General features: G+C 49.8%; 1 protein-coding gene across 6 annotated transcripts in view; it reads left to right on the forward strand.

Annotated features, from left to right (window-relative positions):
• Positions 1 to 22575, forward strand: part of Marchf10 (membrane associated ring-CH-type finger 10) — a 94882-nt gene extending 72307 nt beyond the window's left edge. For 5 of the 6 annotated variants that reach the window (XM_085695933.2, XM_085695930.2, XM_085695932.2 and 2 more), the window contains 4 exons: positions 300 to 469; positions 3570 to 3679; positions 12293 to 12406; positions 22132 to 22575. In XM_085695933.2, coding sequence (XP_085552059.2) covers positions 300 to 469; positions 3570 to 3679; positions 12293 to 12406; positions 22132 to 22344 — 607 coding nt within the window. In that variant the 3' untranslated portion in view covers positions 22345 to 22575. Of the gene's footprint in view, positions 1 to 299; positions 470 to 3569; positions 3680 to 12292; positions 12407 to 18896; positions 18940 to 22131 lie in introns of all 6 variants that reach the window. The other variant, XM_085695929.2, reaches the window with a different exon arrangement.
• Positions 22576 to 27053: the final 4478 nt, after the last annotated feature.

The raw sequence follows: 27053 nt of genomic DNA on the forward strand, positions 1-27053 counted from the left end.
GCTCGACAAACACGTGACCACTGACTTAACATGCCCCGTCTTGCTACTGACTTCTTGACCTGTTCCTCCCATGGAGCTCACACTTATTAGTGACTGCATAGGAGCCCAATATAAGAACGTGTGCATCAGTGATCAATAACTCCATCTGGAGAAATCCTCACAGGGTCAGAAGCCTAGGCTTGTAGACATGGCATGGGGAGTTGTCCTTCCTCCTTCTCCCACAAACACCTTGGGAAGTGGTGTTTAGAGAATCAACAAATGTGGGGGCTCCTGGTCACGAGGCCTTGTTTTCTGTTCAGTCTCCTGGAGGAGGACTCGGAGGAGGAGGAGGGAGACTTGTGTCGCATCTGTCAGATAGCAGGGGGTTCCCCGACCAACCCTCTCCTGGAACCCTGTGGCTGTGTGGGAAGCTTGCAGTTCGTTCACCAAGAGTGCCTGAAAAAGTGGCTGAAAGTGAAGATCACGTCAGGTAGGTGGGGAAGGAAGAGAGGCAAGCCTGCTGCAGTGTAGAATTAATCTGAGATGCCAGAGTTGGCCCGGGGGGGGGCGCCTTGTCAACGGCTCACTGCCAGGGAAATGTGGCCAAGGCCAGGATTCCTGTTTCTAAATGCTGTGATGGAGAGTAAATGGATGTGATGTGTGTGTGTGTGTGTGTGTGTGTGTGTGTGTGTGTGTGTTTACATCTGAGAGAATCTTGGAAGCACATTCTCCTCCCACTTGAGGCCTAGATAAGATGATAAACTCATCTCCCATGAGGAAAGAAGATGACATGGGTGGCCAGTAAACCCTCAGCAAATGTATGGTAGCCCTGTCCAGTTAGCAGCACCAAAAGGTCCATCACGACAGATGCCCCCCACACACACAAACAAATCTACTTCATTTGCAGGGGGCAGGGTGTTGCTTAAGAACCCAGTGATGGCTGGAGAGATGATTCGGTGATTAAGAGCACTTGTTGCTCTTGCAGAGAGTCCAACATGCACTTTGGACAGCTTATAACCGCCTGTAACTCCAGCTCTGGGGAATCTGATGCTCCCTTCTGGCCTCTGTAGGTACTCACACATGTATGTGCACACACATCCTTACAAACAAAAATCTTTCTTAAAAAACACTCAAGCAAAGCTGCCTGTTTGCCCGAGAGGTGAATGGCGTGTCACTCTGGTTTTCTAGATCTATGTCAAAGAGCCTCGCATATGACAGCTTTGTCAGATGCATCTCATAGCTGGGCGTGAAGCCCCTCTCAGTTCTCCCAGGAAGTGACAACCTAAATACAGACACATGGAAGTTGACTATAGTGTTCTTGGCAGAGAGTAGAGCTTGCCTTGCATAATGAGGGAGGAGCTGGAATATCTAGGCTGGAGGGAGGGTAACTGAAAGGAGCTCCATCATCATGGTCAAGTAGAAAATGGCCATTGTGTATTTCAGACCACCCTCCTTGGAGTTGGTGCTCCTCAGCCAGATCCTGTTTCCCTCCTCTCCCGTATCCTTATCTGTCCCTGGCCCAGGTGGCAGATCTAGGACTTTACCCTGCCCCCATGGGTTGTAGCCATATGACCTCACCATGTCATTAATGTAATCATATTAACTGACACTCTCTCCATGGGTGCATCCTCCCTCCCGCAAGAAACACAAAATCAATCCCCAAATGCTTAAATCCATATCTACAAGCCAAGAACTCAATTCAAATGGGGGGAAGGAGGAAGGTGCTTGGGAGAGCAGGCTAACAGCTAGTGATGTGCCGTCGCTGTGGCTGCTCCTTCCCTGGGGAGACACAGTGCCTGCCTCTTCCTAAGGTGACAAACCAAAGTATGATTCCACAAAAGTTTAACCTGGAGAACCAATGAGTTTATTGTACTTACTCACAGAGCATGAATGAGGGGTTATTGGCAGGATCATGGGGGGCCCCAAAGCAGCTGCACTGGAAAGTCTTCACCCGTAACCACATAAATGGAACCCCTCTTCAATTCACCTCCCCCATCCTGTATATTCTAGGACCTCTCTAGACCCGCAAGTCACATGCAGTCAGGGCAGAACTGCATCCAGACAATTGGGAGAAGTGCCTGAAAGGCCGGTGACTCTCCCCACTACCTACTTATAGTAGTAGGGGACCACAGGCCCTGTCTACTGTGAGGGACTCAGGGACTCTTGCAAGCAGGCACAACTAATCTGATAACCATGGGACTGTGTCGTTTAGAGGATCAAATTCTGTAACAGCCATGCAAAGGCTCTCTTACTAGAAATCCAAGCCAATCAAACATTTAGCAGAGGCAAAAAAAAAAAAAAAAGCTAAATACGATGCTAATTTGGAGCTTGAATATGTTCAGCAGAGTTAGAATAGAAGATACATGGGATGTCCAGTCACCAATAGCATTGCTGGTGGAGAGAGAGAGAGAAAGAGAGAGAGAGAGAGAGGAGAGAGAGAGGAAAGGAAAGAAGAAAAGATTCAGGCAAACCAAATGCAGCACGGGGAAATGGACCTGTTGTTTACCCCACCTTTAACAGTCTCTGTGATACTCTTTCTTCATAACCACAGTAGATGGCTGCAACCGGGGTTCTGATCACTAAATAGATACAGGTAACCCGTATGTTTCCTAGTAAGAAACATTTATAAATGTTGCAGCTATACTGGTGGTGGTGGTTGGGGGGGGGTGCAGCATTTTTATTTCCACAGAACAGCCGTGGTTCTGCAGCTTCTGCTTTTGCCTTGGGGAAGCAGAGCAAAGCGGACATAAGCAGAGCTGGTCGTGGTCTCATAAGGACAGCAGCAGAGGGAACCTTCTAGTTTTCCCAAATGGGCCTAACCCAGATCCTGCTGTGCTTGGAATCCACACCTGGGCCCTCTCTCCCCCCTCCGTCCCTTTTCCTTGGGTGGGAGCAAAGGTAAGACTGGTAGCCGAAGCTGCTGGCTGAGGAGAGCATCTCCTGTGGATTTGATACTAATTGATTTATTGCACAGCTGCTGGGTCTGCAAGGGATGGGGGAGCCTACAGGTCCAACGGTCACTCCTCCTGCAAAGGCCTGTGCCAGAGAGACTTCGCTTCCCGGTAGCAATTCCAATTTTATGAACCATTATGTTTACATATTTAGATAGAAACAAGACCTATTATTTAAAGGCCATGGAGAGTTCACCTGCCTGAAGCTCAAATAATAAATGACCACAAAGGGAAAAAGATGTTCAGAGCTCAGATTCAAGGTCATTTTCTCCAGAAGATGACTAACTCGGAAAATCACCGAAGCTTGGGATTCGTAACACACACAAGCTCAGTCTCAAAAGACCTCCCGTCCAAAGTTCCAGTGGAGGGGGGCGGGTGGAGAGGCGGCCCAGTGTTTAGGAGTACTTGACTGCTATTCCAGAGGTCCTGTGTTCAATTCCCAGCAGCCGCATGGTGGTTCACAACCATCTGTAATGGGATCTGATTCCCTCTTCTGGTATGCATGAAGACAGAACTCATATACATAAAATGCAGGAATAAAAAATGTGTGTGTGTGTGTGTGTGTGTGTGTGTGTGTGTGTGTGTGTGTAGAGAACTTCTGAGCTATACTCTCTGACATACGATTCTCTTTGATCCCAGGAGCAGATCTAGGTACTGTAAAGACCTGTGAGATGTGTAAACAAAGCCTGCTGATCGACCTGGATGACTTCAACATGACGGAATTCTACCATAAGCATCAGCAATCCCGGGTAAGACATATCCCTGCTACCTTCTCCCTGGTCTAGAATAGGCACAGGGGCTGGAGAGATGGCCCAGTGGCTAAGAGCACTTACTGCTCTTCAAGAGAATCTGGGTTTGATCCCAGCACCCATAAAGTGGTTCACAACTGTTTGTATGTAATTCTGATTCCAGGAGACCCAGTGCTCTCTTCTGACATGTGTGGGCACCGGGAACACGCTCATTCACATAAATTAAATTAAATTAAATTAAACAAAACCAATCTTTAATAAATAAAAAAAGTAGGTTAGAGGTTCAAGCAGAAAACAACTTAAGTTCCTTGGCCTAAGGATTATAAAAGCCCAAGCACGATATAGATTTGAGTCTTTGTTTCGCTTCTTGAGAAGGTATGTCACTAAATTGGGACACTAGAGAACTGAGAAGTCTCAGCCATTCTGGTTGACATTCACCTGCTACTAGGGACAAAATGGGGAGGCTGGTGTAGCCAACTGGACCCATGGAAACAGCAAGGAAGTCTGGGCAAGCCCCATGCCCAAAGTTGCTGAAGTAATTTAATAACAACAAGAGAAAATAAACTCCAGGTCTTGGGGGAAATGGTCCCCAACTTAAATATCAAGTATTCTGGGTAACGAGGACCTGCTAATAAGCATGAAGTAAATGCTTACCGTGTGCTTATGACACCCGGGGACCTGGGGGATGGGATAAGTGGGGGAAACTCTCCTGGGGCATTCGGATTACATTGCTGAGAATGTGAAAAAGTTAATTAACCTCCAGCGGAAGGTGATTTATGCCCAAAGCAAAGTTAATCACTTAATTCTCAGCAAACAATCTCCTATTTAGAACTCCACTCTCCAATAGAGAAGCCACAAGCCACTTGTGACTAATGAGGAGGTGGCTAGTTCTAATCAATACATGTTGTGGATGATAAATACCACCAAATCAAATACTAGATGCCAAAAAAAAAATCACATCTTTATACTAAATTTATACGTACTGTCATGGCTAGTTTTATGTCACCTTGACCCAAGCTAGAATCATCTGAAAGAAGGGAACCTCGATTGAGTAAAAGCCTCCATAAGATCCAACGTTAGGGCATTTTCATGTGATTGAGATGGGAGGGCCCAGCCCATTGTGAGTGATGCCGTCACCGGGCTGGTGGTCCTGGGTTTGATAAGAAAGCAGGCTGAGCACAAGTCAGGAAGAGCAAGCCAGTAAGCCGCACCCTTCCATGGCCTCTGCATTGGCTCCAGCCTCCAGATTCCTGTCCTGTTTGAGTTCCTGTCCTGGCTTCCTTCAGTGATGAACAGCAAAACAAATGTGTAAGCCAAATAAACTCTTTTCTCCCCAGCTTGCTTTTTTTCTGTCATGGTGTTTCATCGCAGCAATAGAAACCCGAACTAAGACACTTCCTTCATCTATTTGTCAGTATTATAACAAAAGGTGTGAGGCGGTGCAACTTTATCAAGAAAACAGGCTTTAAGCTCCAAGGGCAATGGCTGTCACGCTGAGCGCACACAAACACACACAGAGAAAGCTTATTGTGTAGGTCACGTTCTTAGGTTCAAGGGCCCATATCTGGTGATGATCTTCTTGCTGGCAGATTTCTGAAGCAGGACATGCATCACACGAAAAGGGACAGGTAGCTAGTGTGTGTACATGTGTGTGCGTGTGTGTGCACATGTGTGCGTGTGTGTGTTCTGATCTCCCTCCTTCTTGTAAGTCCACCAGGATGCAATCATGGGTCCTCATCTTGATGTCCTGATTTAAGCCTCTTCCCTCCCAAAGACTCTGTTTAAACAGTAGGGTGAGATTAGCTTTCCAGCTCTTTGTGGATTTTTAAGTTATTAGTATTTTGACCTGGCATAAACAACATCTGGAGGCTGGAGAGATGGCTCAGGGGTCAGAGCACTGGCTGCTCTTGAAGAGAACCCAGGTTCAATTTTCCAGCACCTCCATGGCACCTCACAACCTTTTGTAACTCCAGGTCCATGGGATCTGACCTTCTCTTCTGGCCTCGGCAGATACCAAACAAGCATGTGGTGCACAGACATACATATGAGCACACAAAGATACACATAAAATAAAACATTTTTGAAAAGAAACAATGGGTTTTATTATGACATTTTCATACATATGTGACTATTTTTTTATCATATTCACGCATACCGTTGTGGAAGTCACAGAGGTCTTTGTGCTTGTGATGGGCAATAGGGGAGCCTGGGATGTTGGCACACGGGGTTGTTCCCTCAAGGGAAGGAATGTAATGTTGCTCATCCACCCAGAAGGCTGGGGCAGATGTGTTTTCTAGTCTGGTGACCTTTATACTGTCTGGGTGACCAGAGACTTTATCTGCACCCGACCCTCCGCAGACCCTGATGGGAAGCTTGTTTTCTCAGTCTGTAGAGCCCATCTTTATGGACTTCACAGAGTTTTGATGTAGTCGCTGCTGATCTGTATTTAGCTTCCTTTGTTCCTCAAGGAGATTTGTGTGCTTTGAGGCATGCGGGATTGAATTAATTATTACCAAAAAATGTTTCATCAACTCATGCTGTCCTTAAATATGCCTACAAAAATAAACCACTGGGGGGTCAGACTCCAGAAGTTTGAAACAGTCCTGGCCACTGAGTTGTCTTGAACTGAACTGCCTTCTTGCCTCCCTCCCAGGCGATTAGCTCTGCTGGCTGTGAAGGTAGCAGGAACTCCTGCGTACCCCACCTGTCCCTTCCTCCCTCACTTCTCACTCATCCCCTCTCCTCCCTAGGTAAGGTTTCCACCTTCATACTTCACAGTGGGTTTGTCAGTCAGCTTCCATCTGTGTAATGAAATACCTGAAAATTTGCTTTGGCTTCTGGCTCTGGAGACTGTGGCCTCAGGTCGAGCGAGTTCCATTACTTGGGGCCTCTGGTGAAAGCAGCACACGCAGAAGCGTGGGAGAGCAAACTGCTCTCCTTTGGAGCCAAGAAGCAGAGGGAGAAAGGAGGCGGCTCTAGTACTCAGCATTCTCCTTCAAGAGCGGCACGGAGTGGCCTGAGACCTCCCTAGGTCCCACTTCCCAAAGGCTTCACCTCCCAACAGTGTGGCCCTGGGGACCAAGACTCTTAACACATGTGCCACAACAAGGAGATTCGGTTTCCAAGAAGAGCCCTTGGGGTAGCTCTACTCTTTGAGAGGACCCAGGCTCGATCCCCAGCACCCACATGACTGCTCCCAGTTGTCTGGCTCCAGGGGATCAGGCTCACTCTTCAGGCTCCCATGGGTACTTCATGTATGTAGTGTACATACATACATGTAGGCAAAACACTCATACACATAAGACTGTCTTTAAAAAATTAAAACTCAGAGGCTGGAGAGATTGCTCAGTGGTTAAGAGCACTGGCTGCTCTTCCAGAGGACCTGGGTTCAATTCCAAGCACCCACATGAAAGTTTACCACTCTATAACTCCAGTTTCAGGGGATCTGACACCCTCACACAGACATATATGTAGGCAAAATACCAATGCACATCGTGGTGGTTTAAAAGAAAATGGCCCCAAAGAAAGTGGCACTATTAGGAGGTGTGACCTTGTTGGGAGTAGTTGTGGTCTTGTTAGAGGAAGTGTTACTGTAGAGGTGGGCCTTGAGTTCTCAATATTCTCAAGCCATGCCCAGTGTCTCAGACCACTTCCTGTTTCCTAGGAGTCAAGATATAAGGCCTCTCAGCTCCAGCACCATGCCTGCCTGCACACTGCCATATCCCACCATGATGATAATAGAATAAACCTCTGAAATTATAGCCCACCCCATTAAATGTTTTCCTTTATAAGAGTTGCCATGGTCATTGTATCTCTTCACAGCAATAAAAACCTGAACTAGACACACTTAAAATAAAAATAAATTATTTTTAAAAATTTAAAAGGAAAGATAAACCTTAAACCAATATCTCAGGAATCATGTAAGAGTAGAATGAAATTCTTAAGAAGCCAGCCAGCCTTGAAATCTGTACCCTGATGTGGGATGATGCTCTTGTACACTGTAAAGATTTGTCACTTGTATTAGTTTATTAAAACACTGATTGGCCAGCAGTCAGCAGGAAGCATAGGCGGGGCAACCATATGAAGAGAATTCTGGGAAGAGGAAAGGCAGAGAGTCAGTCACCAGCTAGATGCAGAGGAAACAAGATGAGAATGCCTTACTGACAAAAGGTACCAAGCCACATGACTAAACATGAACAAGAATTGTGGATTAATTTAAGTTGTAAGAGCTAGTTAATAATAAGCCTGAGCTAATAGGCCAAACAGTTTATATTAATATAAGCCTCTGTGTTTCTTTGGGACTGAGCGACTCGATTTCGGTACCCAGAGAGACAGAAATTTCCAACTACAAAACCCTGTAAAATTCTTTTTCAAAACCAGAAGCAAGATGTAGACTCTCTTGGAGAATTAATATTAAAAAATAAACAAACAAAAAAGGAAACAACAACAACAAAAGCCCAAAACAAAAAACATACCCTGTGGCCAGTGGGATGTCTCACTGGGTAAAGCTGCTTGCAACGCAAGCCTGGCAACCTGAATTCAATCCCCAGGACCCACGTGGGGAAGGAGAGAACTAAATTCCAAAAGTTGCTCCTGCCCCCTTCCTGTGTGCCGTGGTACTCACTCCCACACATATGCTGATGAGTAAATAAATGTCACACTGATCATTTGGATTCTAGTAAGTAAATAAATAAATAAATAAAGTCACACTGATCATTTTGGGTTATTTCCCCCTCCCTGCCTAGTGCCCCTTCAGCAAACACTAGATTTGCATGTGTGAACGCTGCATTCCATGAGGCCTCCGTGTTTAGCATGCTATGCCATCTAAATTTTTGTAAGTACACTCTGATGGTCACACGATGAAACTGCCTAGCGACAGATTTCCCAGAATGTGTCCTGTGCTTGTGCAACATATAGCTATAATTATACATTGGAATAATGTTTTGGATATACTGGGTTAACACAATACCGTGTTCATATTAATTTCACTGATTTTAAAAACTTTCACATGAGTGCTATAATTTTTCAAATTGCATATGTGGCTTGCATTTGTGCCTTGATTTGTATCATAATGCATGGTTCTGATCTAGAAGCAGTCAATAATATTCATTATTATAAAGTAAATAGTCAATAAATATTTGTTACATGAATTGTCCCAGCATTACCATTACAACTTAAAACTGCCCTCCCTTATAACATGGTCCAAAAAACAAATTATAACCATTGCAAAGCACATAATTTTAAAACTATAAGATCATTGTAAACCCAAATGTCTCCCCTAGAGGGGACTCAGTTTGACTCTTACGTCATTAGCCTGTATCCAGACCTTTTTCTGCAAACATTTTGACAGCTTCACAGCAGGTTTGAAACCAGCGTGGGCTACACAGACTGTCTCACATAAACAGCAACAACAACAAAATCAGGCCAAAAGCCCCCATGGATTACCACTCCACACGACAGCTTGTAACCTTTAACTGCAAGGCTTCCTTCCTGCTCAAACGCTGACTCCCAGGTGTAACTTGGGAGTGAAACTCCCAGAAGTTTCCTTGGCCTGGGATGAAGATAGGTGCCATTTGTTTTCAGTCGTGGGAAAATATCCACCATACAAAAGGTTAGCTTTCGGAGCTCCGATGGAGCGGCTACTGGATGCCCCGCTCAGTGCTGGGGCTGAGAGCGCCCGGGACCAACACAACCAACCGCCTTCCAAGAAGGAACGCGAGTGAGAATCATATGGCATCGGAGGGTCGAAACGAAAGTCGTGGAAAAGCCCAGGTGGCTTTCTTACTTCACCTGTGTGCTTGTTTACTGAGCACACACTGTGCCCCAGGCACTGGGCCAGACACTGGGAGTCCAGGTGCAAAGGGGTTGTCCTCAGCCCTCAGACACAGAGCCCATGAAATCCCACTCTCAGTTCTTGCCTCCTGCAGGATGTGTTTGTTTTGCAAAATATCAAGGCCACCTGTGTTAGCTCAATTTGCATAACGCCTGCAGGAAACAGGCAGAAGAGAGGTTCCCTGTCCCCTTTTATGAACTGGAGTCACCCTGGCACTGTACAGTTAAAATTGTTTACCTAAAGTCCCAGTGTTGGATGGCCCTGGGCTTCCATCTTAGCTGCAGCCCTGGCGGAACCACACCACAGTCTCCCAGAGCCACACCCCTGCCATGTTTGATCTGGCACATAGAGCCTCTGGCAGTCAATTCTCTGTGGCTCGGGCTTGACCTTGCTTCATCTCAGCCAACGACTGATGTCCTTGGGCACGGGCAAGGCCCTAATCACTTTTAGACCCAGGGGCTGACTTCTCTAAGGCTTCGTGAAACTCCAGCCGTCAGCTTCTGCTGTGTGTTATCTAGATACTGACTCTCGCCATCAGAGCAAATCTCTAGACCACCAGGACTGTTAAGCAAAGGAAGGGCAGGCTGGGTGGCTCATGGTGCTTGTCTCTCAAGCTGAGCTACCTCAGTTCCGCCTCTAGATACACACAGAGGTGGAAAAGGAGAACACATGCAACCACTAATTAGTCCATTTTAAAGAAATCAAAAGATAGGAGCTAGGGGAAGAAAGAAAATGGCGAGTAGGCAAAGAAGCTCTCAGACCGCCTGTCCATAGTGTCCCCACCCCCCTTGCAGTTCCTCTGCCCACCTTCCTTTCAGGCTGGTGACAAAGGGAACTCCATCTGAGGGCAGAGTGAGAGAGATGTCATTGGTTCAAGGGAAGAGTGGGTCATAAAAACGGCACCGATGACATCTCACTCTGCCCCTCAGATGGAGTTCCCTGAAACCCCGGGCAAACACACTGTTGCAGGGGACAGGAAGGCTGGCTCCCAGTCACCTGCCACCAGGCCTCTTTGATTGGTCAGCAGCAACCGTGTCTGCAGCTCCTTATGCCGAGGATATCTATGGCTCACATGACAGGTTTCCTTCCTGGGAACAGAGGAGAGGCATGGTCTACTAGAAGTGACTTTTTAAATATCTGCAGAAAGCAGTGGGTATTTTCCCATCTGCATGCCTCCAGGCCTCATTGAACCGTAAAAAGAAAATGATTCTCCTTTGGCAAACCCAATCGCTCAGAGCTATTCTCTAGCTGGTCACTCTGCCATTTCTTGCCGGAGAGTGCTCTGAAAGCCCCGTCCCCTGGCAAAGAGAGAGGACCCTCTAGGAGAGAGGAGTAAGGTGGTTTGACTGGGGTGGAGGAGCACACACTAGGAAGGCTTCCTGGAGGAGGTGGCTCTGGAGATGGTCCTGAAAGGAGGCAGTAGGCACCGACTTGCAGGGGTTGAAGACAGAAAATGGAAGATGTATAAAACAGAAAACGGGGGTGGGGGTGGGGAGGGATGCCTGTTTTGGGTCAAGGTCAGAAAAAGCACATGCACCTGCACGTGCATGTTGCGCACACATACACACGCACATACACACACTCACTCAAAGACTAAAAATAGGAGTCTAAGTGCTTTGAACAGTGAGTCTCAGTCTTGAGAAACAGTACAGTACAGAGGCCTTGTGCAGTGAGTGACCTTGAGTCCACTTGTCACACAAGAACCGGAGATGGCCAATACACAAGGAAGGGCACGTCGGTCCCTGCTCAGCTTCTGAGCCGGCCTTTCCTGGAGGCCACTTGGTCCTGGGAGACTTGAGTTCTACGCCAACTTCCTGAGCTGCCCTTGATCAGCCAGGAACAGGGGGATGGCCGGGAGCACATCTGCAGCTGCAGGAAGAAGATGAGCCGCTCCAGGTGGCCGCCCTGTCAGCCTAGGCAGGGTCATCAGTTCCGACCCTTCCCAAGGATGCTGCAAAGGGTCCTGACCCCCCCCCCCCGCAGAGGGTCTGGGTGGCTCCCTGAGCACAGACTGGCCCATCCTGGAACCCCACCACCCATGGGATTGGGTGGGAGGACGGAAGGGTGTCTCCCTCCTCCCCTTGCAGAGGGGAGTCCTGACTAGGGCTCCTGGGAGGGACCACTCAAGAAGGGCCACATAGCACAACCAAGGAACGGAAGACTCGGTGCGTTATAAATGATAAATAAAAAAATAAGAAAAGGACATAAAGTTGGGCAAGGGGTATGGGGAAAGGTCTGGGAGGAGGAGAGTGGGGGTTGGGCATGAGCAAAATATATTGAATGCGTGTATAAATAATTTTTTTAAAAAATGCAAAGCAAACACCTCCTAACATACTGTAGTCATACCAGCCAGTAGAGAATTTTGCCCACTGCATGTCCTACTCACTCTACACACACACACACACACACACCGTCATTACCACCCTCCCACCACCTGCCATCATGGTCCTCTCCCTCCAGTGTGGCTCAGCCCGCCTCTCCTGCCCTCAGCAGACCTCAGCCTTAGCTGTCTGTGAGCTCTCTCCCTGACATGGGGTGATCGGGTCCCACCAGCAAGCTCTGAGGCTTTCTGCCCTGTGCACCCCACCCCACAGCACTGGCTTCAGCGAACCCTCTCAGATGTCCGCGGGATGGGATTCAGCCTCCTTCCCTGGCTAGCATAGAACTGCTGGAGGGTGGCTGTGTCCTTTGCCCCAGCCCGGCCTCCTCCTGCTCTGGCTGCTGGTCCCCAGACAGGCCTTTCTCCGCATGAACCTCCGGAATTTCTCTTGCGCACGCAGGCGCAGAGTGAGCTGATGAACTCCGGCTTGTACCTGGTGCTGCTGCTTCACCTGTATGAACAGAGGTTCGCAGAACTCATGACGCTCAACTATAGTCGGGCTTCCAGAGAGAGGGTAAGTCCAGCCTGGGGAGGAGCCCGGCAGCACAGCCCAGAACGCCACGTGAGGCCGTTTTTTAGACACGCAATCTCCTGAAGTCCTCACGGTCCCTTGACCAGGTCCAGGACTGTCACTGTTAGGCCTAAGATTTAGTAGCTGCTAAGCGTATGTTCAGTGACCTCTGGCTGAAGGCAGGTATAATCACATCATTGCTTACTGTCAAATACAAACAGTAATTAAGTGGTCGTCGGTGGCCCTGTAAGAGAAGGAGCCTCTAGGGAGACCTGCCCTGCAAAATAGAGGCGTTGGAGAGCACTGCTGTTAAGTGTGTGCTCCGCGAGGGTGTGTGCTCTGCTCAAGCAAAGAGAATCGGTGCAAAAGCAGGGCATTCCACACCTGAGAGCTAGTGAGTGACCATACTCCGCTCTATGTCAGCTCTGCCTGTTGTTTTATACCCCAGTACAATATGCCTGTGCGTGTGTATGTGTGTGTGAGTGTGTGTGTGTGTGTGTCCCTGAAGGATGCCATGGGTACAATATACCTCTGTATGTGTGTGTGCATCCCTAAGGCTGCCAGGAAGTAATGGTGTTGATAATGACCCCATCTGGCAAATGACCATGTATGCACCGAAATGGCTATTCTTTAATAAGAGGGTGGGGCCGGCAATAATAACACGGGATGAAAGGAGAGTCCTGGCCCTGCCACTTAGCAAGGTCAGCAGTGACTGGACCTCTGACGTCTCAGCAGCATGAGCCCTAGGAAACTTCCCATTTCATCAAATGGTTTCCTATGCCACATGGAACAAGAACTCCGTGAGGAAAGGGAAGTTGCCCAGTCATGCCAGGGGCTGATGGCAATGCTAGTGTTGGGACTTCCAGGACACCCCTGGAGGCCTCGCTCTTGACCTCTGCTCCTGTCAAGGCCTGACAGGAGGGTGAGCCGGTGTGGCGGTCGTCGGCCCTCCGAGCCCTGAACCCCTCTTTCTCTTTGCTCCCTTCCTTCTCCTTCTCTTACCCTGTCGTCTCTGCTTTTGTCTTCCTCGAGTGGACTCCAGACATCTCCCTACACTATCACTGCCGAAGGCTGGAGCGCAGCCATTCTCGATACTCTCTACACTGCCCCTCCCACTAAGAGCACTGGATGCAGGGCCAGGTGTGATGGCGCACGCCCCTAATCCCCACACTTGGGAGGCAGAGGCAGATGGAAATCTGAGTTCAAGGCCAGCCTAGTCTATGTGGTGAAGCCCTATTTCAAAATCAAAACAGCAAAAGCCCACGATTTGGAGGCCTGGGATGCAGCTCAGTGGGCCAAGTGCTTGTCTAGTGTCCATGAAACAATGCGTTTGATCCCAGTACCACACAAGCCAGGATGGTGACGCCTGACAGCATTCGGGAGGCAGAGGCAGGAGGATCAGAAGTTCAGGGTCATCCTCAGGTACCTAGCAAATTCAAGGCAGGCCCAGGATGTGAGACCCTGTCTCAAAAGAGACAATGCTGATTCAAATCGCTGGTCACAGGAATTGTAGACCCACTTATTTATTTATTTATTTTTGTTCAGTTAAATTCTTCCCACATACCCTATGTGCTCAATGAAGACAGCAGACTGGGTCTCTGCCAACCTGCCTCCTAAGGAATGTCACCCTTTCTGTGGTCCAGGCCTGCCCTTCCTTAACTTCCTCATGGTCTTAATGGTGACATAAATCCTTCATAGAAATACTTAAAAGGAGGAGAAAAGGAAAAAGAAGGAAAAGTACTGGAAGCAGGAAATGGTCCTTTGTTAATATTTCTGTAACTCCCTTTTCATGCTCCTGCATCTTTTAATGGACTTTTTATTTCACATTGAACTTCAAAGCCTCAGGGCTGATGTGGGTTACAGATGGCCCTGGCGAGCCAGCAATCACGAGCGACATCAGCCAGCGGGGATACAAAGCACACAGAATATAGACAATACAATCTCATGGATGAAAACCAAGGTCCTATAGCGCTGCCACCCAGGACACTCCTGGTCAGTCTGTTCTGGAAAAGGAGTGAGCTCTGCCACAGGTGTGCTGGGAACCAGAGCAGAAGAGGTAGAAGGGGGCAAGCAACTCTCTGCTCTCACCCTCAGCTCACATATAACTTGGGAAACCCTGGAGCACCTCACCCACTCCCACCCAGCACAAAGCAGTAAGGGTTATAAATAGCCAGTGAAGAGAACTCCACAGGGCTGCAGAGAGGGCTCAGCAGTTAAGAGTTCCTGCAGCTCTTGCAGAGGGCCTGAACTCCCTTCCCAACACCAATACCAGGTGCTCACAACAGCCTATAAATCCAGCGTCTAGAAGATCCGCGCCCTCGCGCCCTCTTCTGGCCTTCATGGTTACTGCACTCACATACACAATCCCACACCCAGACACACATACGAACAAAATTCAAAGGGTTTTTTTTCTAGTCTTTTAAAAAAGAAACATCTACATGAAAGCTGGAGGCAGTAGTAAGTGTCAAATCCACCTCTTACCTCTTTTGTCTCGGGATTCCCAGAACCTGAGGGTAGCATTTGCCAAAACAGAAGCACTGACCTGGAAGAGAAACCTCACTCCTTTGCTAGCGGCATGGGAGGAACCATTCCCATCAGACTTCTTGTTTGTGTCTCACAAGAGACCTTGTGACAGGCGCTGTCAGTGGCGGTGGCTGTCCGTCATCCCCCCACTCCAGCCTGTGACAGGCGCTGTCAGTGGCGGTGGCTGTCAGTCATCCCCCACTCCAGCCTGTGACAGGCGCTGTCAGTGGCCGTGGCTGTTTGTCATCCCTCACTCCAGCATGTGACAGGCGCTGTCTGTCATCCCTCACGCCAGCACACACTCGCAATACCAGGGGCTGAGGTGGTTACTCTCTTATTATTGTGATACAACACATTTAAAAAAAATAACACCTAAAGGAGTTACTTTGGCTCACAGTTCGAGGGGACATATATTGCCTCAGCAGGAAAGCGCATTGGTGTGACCAGCTTGGCTGTAGTGGCAGGATCATGAGAAGGCCCACTCACATCTCAGCAGACCAGGAAGCATGGAGATGAACGCTGGTACTCAACCGACTTCCTCTTTTGACCCTCTTTTTTTTAACAGCTCCAAACTTTCTATGTATCCCCGGCTGGCCTAGAACTCAATATGTAGACCAACCAGGCTGACTTTTGGCCTCACAGATATGTCTGCCTCTCCCATCTCTGGGAGTAAAGGTGTGTGTCACCATGCCTGGCTTCTCCTGTTATTCTTCTTTATTTAGTCCTGGACAGCAGCAGCCCATGGGATGGCTCCACTCACATTTTGGGTGGGTCTTCCTCCCTCCCTCACACTCTCTAGAAAAGCCCGCACAAACACACCCATGTACACCTCATTAACACCCTATGTGCTGCTTCCTCTTCTTCTTTGAGATAGGGTTTCGCTGTAGCTTTGGAGCCTATCCTGGAACTCACTCTGTAGATGAGGCTGGCCTCGAACTCACAGAGATCTGCCTGTCTCTGCCTCTCGAGTACTGGGATTAAAGGCATGCGCCACCACTGCCCTGCTCCCTATGTGCTTCTTAATGTGATCAAGTTGACAATGGTAGTTACCTTTCACAGATGAAACTCAATCAAAGAAAGTGACTATACAACTTGATGTGATACCATGATGTCCCCTTTCTTTGAGGAGCTTACAGTTGAGAAACAAGATTCACATATTTACAAAACCAAAATAATAATAATAATAATAATAATAATAACTGGAAAACACCATATGAGTAGAAGAACCCACAGGTCCAGTGAGCACCCAGAGGCTGTGAAATAAATACCACACCTTCCCTAGTTGGGACTTGCTGGGTTTTCAAAGGTCCCAGCAACAGTCTCCTCATTGAGTTTCTATGCTGTTTGAAGATAAAACAAGGCCTCTGGACCTGCCTCTCATTGAGACATAGGGTGGTTCATGTTTAACTGGAGACCGTGCACTGGGCACCATGGATTCCAAGGACATTGGGTGCCAGATAAAATGGTGTTGTGTGCGTGTGGGGAGTGGGGGTGGGGCTGGGGCTGTGGTTATTCTTTATTAACTTGCACATGGAACCACAGTTCTGCAGTGCCCGGAAAATGTCTGGTGCATAAGCAATGCGCAGTTGGGCTTCAGTGTCCAAGGAATTCCTGAATCAAAGCTCTTTCTTTCACGTAGCAAGTCTTGAGTGTCGTTTTAGAGAAAGGGACAGTACAAATTTGTAGAGAATTCAAAGCATACTCATTTATCCTGCACACCTACTATGTGCTGGGCTTTAAATCATATCCTGGGAATGCAGAGGTGATGGAGACAAACATTGCCATAGTGGGCTGGGCATCTGCAGAGAGAACACGTGAGGCTGAAGATAGGGCTCAGCCAATGGAGTCTCACTCCTGCAGAGGGCTAAGTGTGGTTACCAGTATAACCTGTAACTCCAGCCCCAGGGGATCTGACACCCTCTTCTGGTTTCCAAGGGTACCTGAATTCATGTGCACAGATACATGCACGCACACACACACACACACACACACACACACACACAATTTAAAAATAAAACAAATCTTTAACTTAATTGAGAACACACATGTGTCACCAAGGGGATCCCAAACCCATTTGTATTGTGATAGAACACGGAGCTGAGCTCTCATTCCTTCCTGCTCTCCAGCGCTGCTGCTGGGGAAGCCCCGCCTTTGATCCGGCCGGGGGTTCACCCTTTGCCCTCCTCCTTGCTATTGGACAATGTTGCTGTCATGATGGCTTTTGTCAGCTGATCAGCAAGGGAGATGATGCTTGCACTGAATCTTGGAGAGTGTGGCAGATGGACTCGGGTGGGTGGCTGGGGAAGTGTATTCCACACAGAAGAAGATGTAGCGGCATGGAGATGTGTAAAACTCCACACATTCAGGCTGTGAGAAGGTTCATGGCAGGGGCTGGCAGGAAGTGAGCCTGAGGTGTAGGCAGGGTGCTGGCTGGAAGGCTGGGGTGTGGCTCTGGAGGCTACTGGACAGCTTCCAGTCTGGGATTGACAAACAAGGACATTCTGGTATTTGAGTGATAAGTGCAGCGGACACCTGGAGAGGAGGTTGGAAGAGCCAGCTGGCGGCTGTTGCGGTGGTGTGAAGAGATAAGGGTTCAGCGTGGAGTATGGATGATAAATACCCTCCCCCCGCCGTGTGTGTGTGTGTGTGTTCCTGTGCACACGCGCATGAATGTGTAGAGGACCAGTTGAAGGAGGCACTGATATATTAGTCCATGAAGATGCCCGACAGCCAGCTGGCCCTTCCTTTCCTCGTGTCAGGTGCCTGTGGTGGGGGCATCTCCAGGGACCACTAGCTGATGCTGCCTAGTTCACCCTCTAGTCTGATGGGGTCAGCTCCCCCAGAGGTCCCCTCCATGACGTGCCTCTCGTCTGATTCGTGTCTCTGGTTATTGGTGTCTTCAGGAGAGAATGCCCTTCTCCGTCCTCTGCCCCAGGTATGCTGTTAATAGTCAAAATGCCAGGCTAGTGGCAGAAGTCAGGGAGCACAGTGACCAGCTTAGGAGGCAGGTAGCGCGCCATGGGTCCATTCCTGCCTCAATGGACCATTCTCACTCACACTATTTCTCTCGCCTCAAGGGGTCGAATCTGCCCAAAACATGGGAAGTCCAGGTTTGACCCTTTGACCTCTGCTCACCAGGACAGGGATTCCTAGTGTCGTGTGAGGGCTGACAGACATGAGCACCTGACACAGAACCTCGAGGCAGGGTGAGGTTCCCCCAGTGGCCCAGAGCGTGTGGTCGTGGAGGTTAGCACAGGCCTGATGTATAATTCACAGATAACCAGGGCCTGCTACTGTAGACGAAATCCTATCTCTCCCCTGGCCCTCCCTTGGGCACAGAAAAGAGCCTGTAGACACCCTCCGCCCAGGCCAGGGACTTGCCCAGTAACAGTGTCCAGCACCCCTTGTTTTGTCCCCAGTCTGTCACAAAGTCCCTGTTCTTCCCCGGGGGAAATAGCACCAGACCCAATACAACAGGGCCCACATCCTTGCAGCCTGGCACAATGGGCTCCCATGGAGTACACAGCGTTTCTTATTGTGGCATAAAATGCCATAAAGTCAGAACAAAGAGAGCCCAGGGCCTGGATGGGTCGGCAGCTTCCTGCCAGGCAGAGAATACAAGCGATTGTTTAAAAGCCAGTAGTGAGGCCAGTGGCCAATTAGCACAGCCTGGAAACTGTGCCGGGACCATCAGAAAGGGATTCTGCTATTCAGATCAATTGCTAAAAGGAAGCAAGTCTGTTCACACTGCCAAATATAGAAGGCCCCAAACAGCAAAGGTGACCTGGGTTATCGCTGCACTGTCCTCGGCACAAGCTGAGCTCCACCAGTGCAGAATACCAGCCCTGGTCCTGAGCACCTTGGTGAGAGAGGCAGGGAGCCCTAGGACAGTCTGAAGCCAGGGAGTTGTACAGCTGTTCACAATTGCATTGTAAAAACAATTCATGTCTCATTGTCTTCTCTCTCTTAGTTGTCAAGAAATTACCCACAACCCAGACCGGAAGAAAATGAAAGTAGGTTTGGGGGTCCATCCTGTCCTGCCCCCTTTAAGGGTGTCTGCTAAGCCATTTCTGTTCCTGTGTTGAGCCCAATGCTGTGGAAGGAAGTCATGACCACCACCCAGAGGCAAAAATAACCCCACAAAGCTTGGGAAACTCTAGCCTTCACTAACAATCAATCAGGAAGGCTGGATGTGGAACAGATAAGAATTTTAATTCATCCTGAAGCCAAGGAAAGGGGTCAGCTAGGAGGAAGGAGTGTTTTCCTCCACAGGATCCTGCGCCACTCAGCATTTGATGAGGTTTTCTGGGTTTGTTTTTGGCTTTGTTTCCTGCCGGGATCCTGTCTGGGATTTTCCTTCCCAGATCCTAAAAGCAGGCTGGTTAGCCATTACTAGGCAAGCATTTTGATCAGATTTCTGAGGCCATTGAGTACCATCAAACAGGTCTGTTGGATTTAGAGATTGAACAAAGCCAACAGGTCTCCTGTCTCCTTCAGACAGGTTCCTTATTCCATAGAAAGTCTCCCTAGAGGAAACCAGCCTAATTAAAACAGAGGGCGCTGAGGCAAGCCTTAAGACTCTATCCACAGAGAAAGTGTCGCAGGGATGTGACAACTGGATTTCTCTGGGTTCTCAGAGGAGAAATTTTATCACAGCCTACCCTGCCCGAAAGCTTAGGAGAGTGACTCCCACGCTGACATCAACAATCTCGAGAACTTACCCTAAACACAGATTCCTGGGCCCTCCCACAGACTCCACTCCAGCGATGGGGTGGGGCTCTGGAATGTGTCTTTCAGGCACAGCCCACGGACAGGATTGATGCAGCCCATTGCGGGGATGCTTTGTGGTCCCCTTCCCCGCCGCCCCCCCCCCAAATAAATACCTGACCAGAAGAGACATTGCACCAGTCTAGAGCTCCCAGGGTGGGGCCCCGACTGCAACCCTAGAGAAGTCAGCTTGCTATTCAGGGCACGCAGTCCTAGGGAGCCAGGCTCACAGTGCTCAGAGATGGGAAAGGCCCTATCTTCTCTATACAAAAGGAGCTGCTGGAGCCCCAATACCCGCGCGATTGCGGGGTCCAAAACAGTTTGCCCGACGGCCTGGAGGCTCCTGGAGCGAAGCCCCTGGATCGCTCGAGCAGTCGTCCCCAGACCCCAGCTTGCTGCCTGGGTGCAGCAGGGAAGGCGGCGGTGCGGTGTCTAAAAGACCTTTGTGTCGCCGCCCGCACGCACCGCCTCCGGAGGACCGCACCTCGGCCAGGCGTCCGCGCACGGGTTATCGGCGTGGCCTCGGCGAGAGTCCTGTGCTCCTACAGGGACGTGACAGGCAGCGGGGCTTGGTCCCCAGCTGGGAGACCTGCAGAGGTCCTGTCGCCCGGGGCCCCGCCCCGCCTTGGAGGCGCCCGCCTCGCAACCCTGTTCGGAACCTGTGAGGCCGGGCGCGTCCGAGAAGGTTCGGCTGGGCAGGGGCGCCCCCTAGTGCCCCTTGCCACCGCTGTGTCCTGCAGCCGCGGAGGGCTCCCCCAGACCCAGGGTCTGTGTGCCGATTAGGACCAGAAGAGCAGCCCTGGCTTCTAAGCCTGCTTCACAGGAGGCTGCTCTCCCTAGGGATGTTTAGAAAGGAATATCGACCGGGCATGATAGTCCATGCAGTTTGCCGCGAGTTCTAGGCCAGCCTGCATTGTATAGCGAGGTCCAGGGCGTTTGTCTCAACCACTAACAACAAAAATAAGTCTCCACCGAGAGGGAAGGGGATTTGCTTCCCTCTCCGTTGCTCCCGTGCAGATGGTCCCTCTGATTGTCTGCCACTCGTTCGCTATCTCAGTTGGGAGCTGGCCCATCTCCAGAATCGACCATTCGCAGGCAGGCCCTAGGGCGGCCAGTTCTTTCCTGGAAATACAGGCCAGGTTCCTTCTACCTGCCCCTAGTCCTGTACACTCCCCAAATACTGGAGGAGGGTAGCTAGTCCAGTCTGTGCAGAGCCCAGGACAAAGAGACTAACATGCTGTCCTCAATGACTGACCACTGGCAGCCCTTACCCTGTCTCTGTGCCAAAGCTACTATCAAGACAAATGTCAGGCATGAGAAGCAGAGCCAGGGGAGGCCAGTCCTCCCCCTTGGCCACACGCCTCTTCTTTGGCCCCCACAGGCTGGCTGTGACTCACCTGGTTGGCAGCATTTGGTTACTATGGCCTACCAGCACTGAGTCATGGCTGTGACCTGCCACCCCAGTTCAGTGCAGGTAAACACAGAAGGAAAGGACAAAACATCAGGCACAGAGGGTGGCACAAAGGGTGCCAGCTGCCTTGTGGCCCTGTGATGCCCACACCAGCCTTCTTCCTGGGTACCTTTCACTGAGCCAAAGACTGGCCCCCTCCCCAGTAACACTGAGGTGCGGGCTTCTCAGGCAGATTATTAGATGTGTGAGCCAACCTGTTATAGGGCTCCTGACCCAGCTTCTCCGACAGCTGATTCCCAGCTGAACAAATGACCATGACCATAGCCAAGATTAAGGCCAGGAAGAGACCGCATCACCTGCTGATATGCATAAAGGTGATGAGAGGAACTCAGACAAGCTGACTGGTGCAGCATGGGAAAGGGAAGCTGGGGCGGACTTGAGACCAGAAGCAGTGATGAGAGGGTCGGGGTATGAATGGCTAAGTGTCATTCCTCCTGTCCCTCGCACTGCTTCACCTGTGATAAAGTGTTTCTACATAGTCCGGGAATGCTTCCTCAAACCAAGACAAAAAGAAGCATCTAGAAGAAGGGTTTCCCCCAGAATAAGGGACCCCCTCTCCTGTTCTGTTTGCTGTACCCTGCCCTGTTCCTTGCCATCACTCCCCCATACCCCCAATCACATTAGGCAGTAGAGTTAACTTGGAAACCTTGTCCTGAGAAAAGGCAAAGGCTCTACCAGCTATTCAGCCTACAAGCGTTATCACCAAACTGACTGGCAGAAATGGCTGAAATAGATTCATAAAGCAGCCTGCCGTTCAGCTGCCCTGACCCAACTGGAGCCCCCGTGCAGCCGGTCTAGAGATTCCCCAGCCCCGGATTAAAGTGTCTGTTCCATGTTCCATTTCTCTGTGTGTGGCTGGCCCCTGGGGCCAGGGTAGGAACAGGAAGGGCGGTGGTGCCATGGCCCGTGTGGCAGATCCTGAAGTCTGCTGTGGCCCTGGAGCCTGAGCGATGGTCTTGCTTTCTAGGTTCCGAGACAGGAGATGGTAATGAAAGCAGTGTTTACCCGGGCCGGGTCATCTAGCGAGGGCGCTGGTCGTGGAGCTCAGCAGAGACGTCTCCACCCAGAAGCCCTTCCTGTGCCCCCCTGTGCCTCCTCTTCCCTCTTTACTGAAACTGAAGCCAGTGTGTTCATACTTACCACTCTCACCTGCGCCACTCCGTTCAGGGGTCAGGCTTGAGCATCCACGGGCAGCCACAGGGACTAATCTCGTCCCAGCTAAGACAAGCAAAACTGCCAAGTCCTGAATGGGCTTCCCTGTTGTTGCCCCTCAGCCCAGCAGCCCAAGTGGACCCAGCAACTCTCGCAGCCCAACCGCCTGGGCTCCTACTGCCGAGGGTCCCTATTCAGGCCTCAGCCCACCCCGAGTGGAGTAGAGCCTTGCATTCAGTAAACTGACTTTATTCTCCCATCCTGTGCTGTGTTTATTTCCCTCCAAGGCTGACAGTCTTGAGCCACACCCCACCGCCCACCCCACCTCGTTTCTGCTTGCTGCCCACCACCAGAAGCTGACACATCTCAGGCTCCTATGGGCTGGGGCAAGCTGGATCCCATTTAGGATCAGTTGTGGGTGTGGAGTCCGTGATCTGTCTCCTCATTTCATCTAAGGAATCAAAGACCGATGAGACTTGGGGTGATTTAAAAAGAAAATCAGAGATGGGTTGCGGGGAAAGTGTGTGTGGTGCTGGAGGGCATGAAGAAAAAGACGAGATTCCTGCAGTCTCAGCACTGGGGCAGGGGGATTATAAATTAGAGACCAGCTTGGGCTTTTTATATAGCAAGACCTAGTCTCAAAAATCTAGAGAGAAAAACAGACAAAAACAGGCTTTCCAAAAAATGGTGGGAAGGGGAGAGTGCCATTCAGAGACACGAGTTAAGTGAGAGAAACCACATCCTGAAGACTTCTCAGTCTGTGGTCCTAGGAAAGGCAAAACTACAGAGGCAGGAAGCAGATCTGTGAACTCCGGGAGGTGAGGAAGGTGTCAGAGTGGTCACATGATGACAGTCACAGAAGTGGACAAATTCGCTCAAGTTCGTTGAACGGTGTGTTTGCCGAGTTGGAGTATGACAGCCCGATTAGGGTAGGTGTGCATCCCTAAATATCCCCAAGAATAGGAGACAGGCCAGGAAAAGAAGGAGGAAAAAGAGAAAGTTAAGATGAAGAGACACAAGGACTGGGGATCTAGCTCAGTGATAGAACACTGGGTTCATCGTCTGTACCACATGAATGATGTGTGATTCTGCTTGTCTGTGAGCCCAGCACTCAGGAGGCAGGGGCAGGAGGGACAGAAGGTCAAAGTCATCTTTATTACATAGTTTGAAGTAAGCCTGGGTTGCATAAAACCCTGTCAAAAACAGAGGCAGACAGGAGAGAACAGTCTGGAAAGAAGAATAAAGTGTAAATGTGTGTGTGTGTGTATGTATGTGTGCATGCATGTGCATGTATGTGATAGTACCAGATTGGGCCCATCATTTATTGATTTATTTGTTTGTTTGGTTTGGTTTGGTTTTCTAAAATAGAGTTCCTCTGTATAGCTCTGGAGCCTGTCCTGGAACTAACTCCGTAGGCCAGGCTAGCTTCAAACTCAGAGATCCACCTGCCTCTGCCTCCCAAGTACTGGGATTAAAGGTGTGCACCACCCTGCCTGACCCATATTATTCTTAATTTTTTTAGATTTATTTTATTTGTATGAGTGTTTTGCTTGCTTGCTTGTATGTATGTATTGTGTACCTTGTGTGTACCACATGTGTGCTGGTGCCTGCCGAAGTCAGAACAAGGCATTCAATCCCTTGGGACTGGAGTTGTAGACAGTTGTGAGCCTCCATGTGGATGCTGAGAATCAAATCCCAGTCCTCTGCAAAAGCAACAAACACTCTTAACTGCTGAGTCAACTCTCCAGCTCTAAATAATTAATATTTTAAAAAAATTGTTTGAATGAAAAGTGTGGTCATTTGGATAGATATGGCCCCCATAGAGTCATATGTTTAATTGTTTGACCCATAGGGAGGTGTGGCACTATTAAGAGGTGTGGCCTTCTTGGAGTGGGTATAGCCTTATTGAAGGAAGTATGTCCCTGTGGAGGGGGTCTTTGAGGTCTCGTATGCTCAAGCTACACCCAGTGTGGTACACAGTCTCCTTCCGCTGCCTGTGGATCAAGATGTAGAATTCTCAGCTCCTTCTCCATGTCCCACCTTGATGATAATGGACTAAACCGCTGAACCGTAAGCCAGTCCCTGTTAAATATTTTCATTTTTAAGAGTTGCTGTGATCATGGTGTCTCTACACAGCAATAAAACCCAAACTAAAACAATAGGTTCATGGTGGTATTGTTGTAAATAAACAAAACTTAGATCAAACAAGTTTCTTCTTAGCTGGTTCCCAGCCTGGCTATCTCCTGGGGGCTCTCGACACGGCAGCCTAGACGTTTTAGGAAAACTAGTCCTGGCTACCTAAATCCTGACCCATTCCTCTGACATGTTCTGTTTAAGCAAAGTGATAGAACCCATGGAAAAAAATGGTTAGAGCCAAGCAGCGAAGACCCCATATCAGAAGCAAAGATGAGCATCTTTGCTCGTTAATAGAGCCTAGACAAACCAGCTGAAGTTGACAGTGGTTCCATGACCTCAACAAAATGCAAGGCTCCGAGTGCTTAGATTCATGCATGGAGCTCCCAGCTGCACAGACAAATGGGCCTTTCAAGGTTGAGTGAGGATTTGTTTAAGAACTGGTACTGAGAACCAGGGAGGAGGGGACAGGCATGCTTAAAAACAAACTGGATAAGGGTTAGAGAGAGAGCTCAGTGATTAAGAGTGCTAGCTGCTTGCCTGGAGGGCCTGAATTCAATTCCCAGCACCAACATGGCAGCTCACAACCATCTGTGACGCCAGTTCCAGGCTATCTGACGTTCTCTTCCAGAGTCTGCTGGCCTCTGTGGGTACCAGGCATGCTTGTGGTACACGAACATATGTGCAGCAAAGCACCCATATACTTTTTTTTTTAAGGTCCTGGAAGAGAGAAGAGAAAACAGAAGGAATTTTGGTAGCTTGTGGAGTTCAGGCGAGGGGGACTAAAATGACTGAGAAGGCCGTTGAGCAGGGGGAACACGTGTGCTAGCGATTACTTAACACATAGGAGAGAATGGAGACTGTATGGAACACTACATGGAAGACTATGTAAATACATTTTCTACAAGGGACTTGGGCATCCTTGGGTATAGAGAGCAGCAGCAGGGCCTGGGACAGCAAGGGAAGACCGTGCTTATTAATTTATTGTCCTGATCATGGAGGACACCGTGTGTGTTCTCGGAGGGAACCACAGTGTAAATCTGTAGACACGAACCGGGTAGCACAGTAACAGAAGGCCAGGTGTCCCCACACCGCACAGCTGGACACCCCACGGTAACAGAAGGCCAGGTGTCCCCACACCACACAGCTGGACACCCCACGGTAACAGAAGGCCAGGTGTCCCCACACCACACAGCTGGACACCCCACGGTAACAGAAGGCCAGGTGTCCCCACACCACACAGCTGGACACCCCACGGTAACAGAAGGCCAGGTGTCCCCACACCGCTCAGCTAGACACCCCACAGATCTCAGAGGTGCCTGGAAGTGAGAAAGACAACATGGATGAGACTGGAAAAGAGTCACTGTCTGGGATCCCCAGAAAAGGCTAAATCTGAAGTTGTCTACCAGCTGATGAGAGACCAGTATTTGACCCTCTGAATACATGACCTTGACCCCTGATGCCACATTGACCACAAACAGCCTGCCAGTGACTCCCTCCTCCCTCTAGTGTTGGTAACTGCTTGCTTTCCACACAAGGAAGGTTAGGATCTGTCCCCTCCCCCTGGGTGGAATTCATTCTGAAGGGAGACGGCGAAAGACTAAAGTCGGCCTTTCCCCAGGGCCCCTTGGCAGTACCCTCCCGAGGAAACTCAGGCCTGCAGGAATGCTGAGCACTTTTATCTCAGGCCTGACCCCCCACCTCTGCCCCTCTTCAGCTCCTTCCTTCCGTGAACGTCTTCCTTGCTAGTCTTCCCCATGGGGCTGGTTCTTTACCTTGTGTCTGCCAGAGACTCCTGCCCCACTGCTCCAGGCAGCTTGGCCAGGTTTGGGCAGTTCTGTTCCAGGATAGCCATGTGGTGAGGCTGGCTGGCTCCTCGCCCCTGCGGCCTCAGAGAGCTGCCCACTGGGCCAGTCCAGCTCTGCCAGGGTACCTGGGAGGAGGCCATCTCTGACGACTAGGGGAATGCTGTTGTCTGGAGAGCCGCCCCGTCTTCCCATTCATTCATGGATCCATTGAGCTATTACTGAAAGCTGGGCCAGTTCGGGCCTTCGAGTGAAGGCTGGGCTCCGTGTTTGGTAGACAATGCCCTTCGCCCAGGCCTGGGACAGGTCTCAGGACATCTGCCACTCAGGAGGCTCAGCAAAGAGCCTGGCACATAGAGGAGACACTTCGTGTTTATTGAACTGAATCTCGCCAGAACAAGAACCTGCATTCCAGAGGGCAAGGAGCCAGGCCCAGAGCTTTCTTCCCGATCCTTCAGAGAACTACGGGAGCACTCTAACTCGCCACTGGGCAGACAGGGCCATCAGGAGGGAGGCTTAGAACATGGTGTCTTGGGAGCCCTAGAGCTCAAGACACTGTCGGACAAACTTGCTTATGAGTGTGGGCTCTGGCAAAACTCCAGTCACCAGAGAAAGAAGAGAAAAATTAGAAGCAGAGAGAGATGGATTCCTGGAGCTGGTTGGGCCAGTAGGCTTGCTCACCAGTCTACTGCTGGCGCGCACACACACACACACACACACATACACACACACGCGCGTGCGCACACACATGCAGATGCACGCATGCATACATGCAAGCAGACATACACACACACACTCA

Source organism: Myodes glareolus, chromosome 9 (genome assembly GCF_982192425.1).
Source record: "Myodes glareolus chromosome 9, mMyoGla1.1, whole genome shotgun sequence".
NCBI lineage: Eukaryota > Metazoa > Chordata > Mammalia > Rodentia > Cricetidae > Myodes > Myodes glareolus.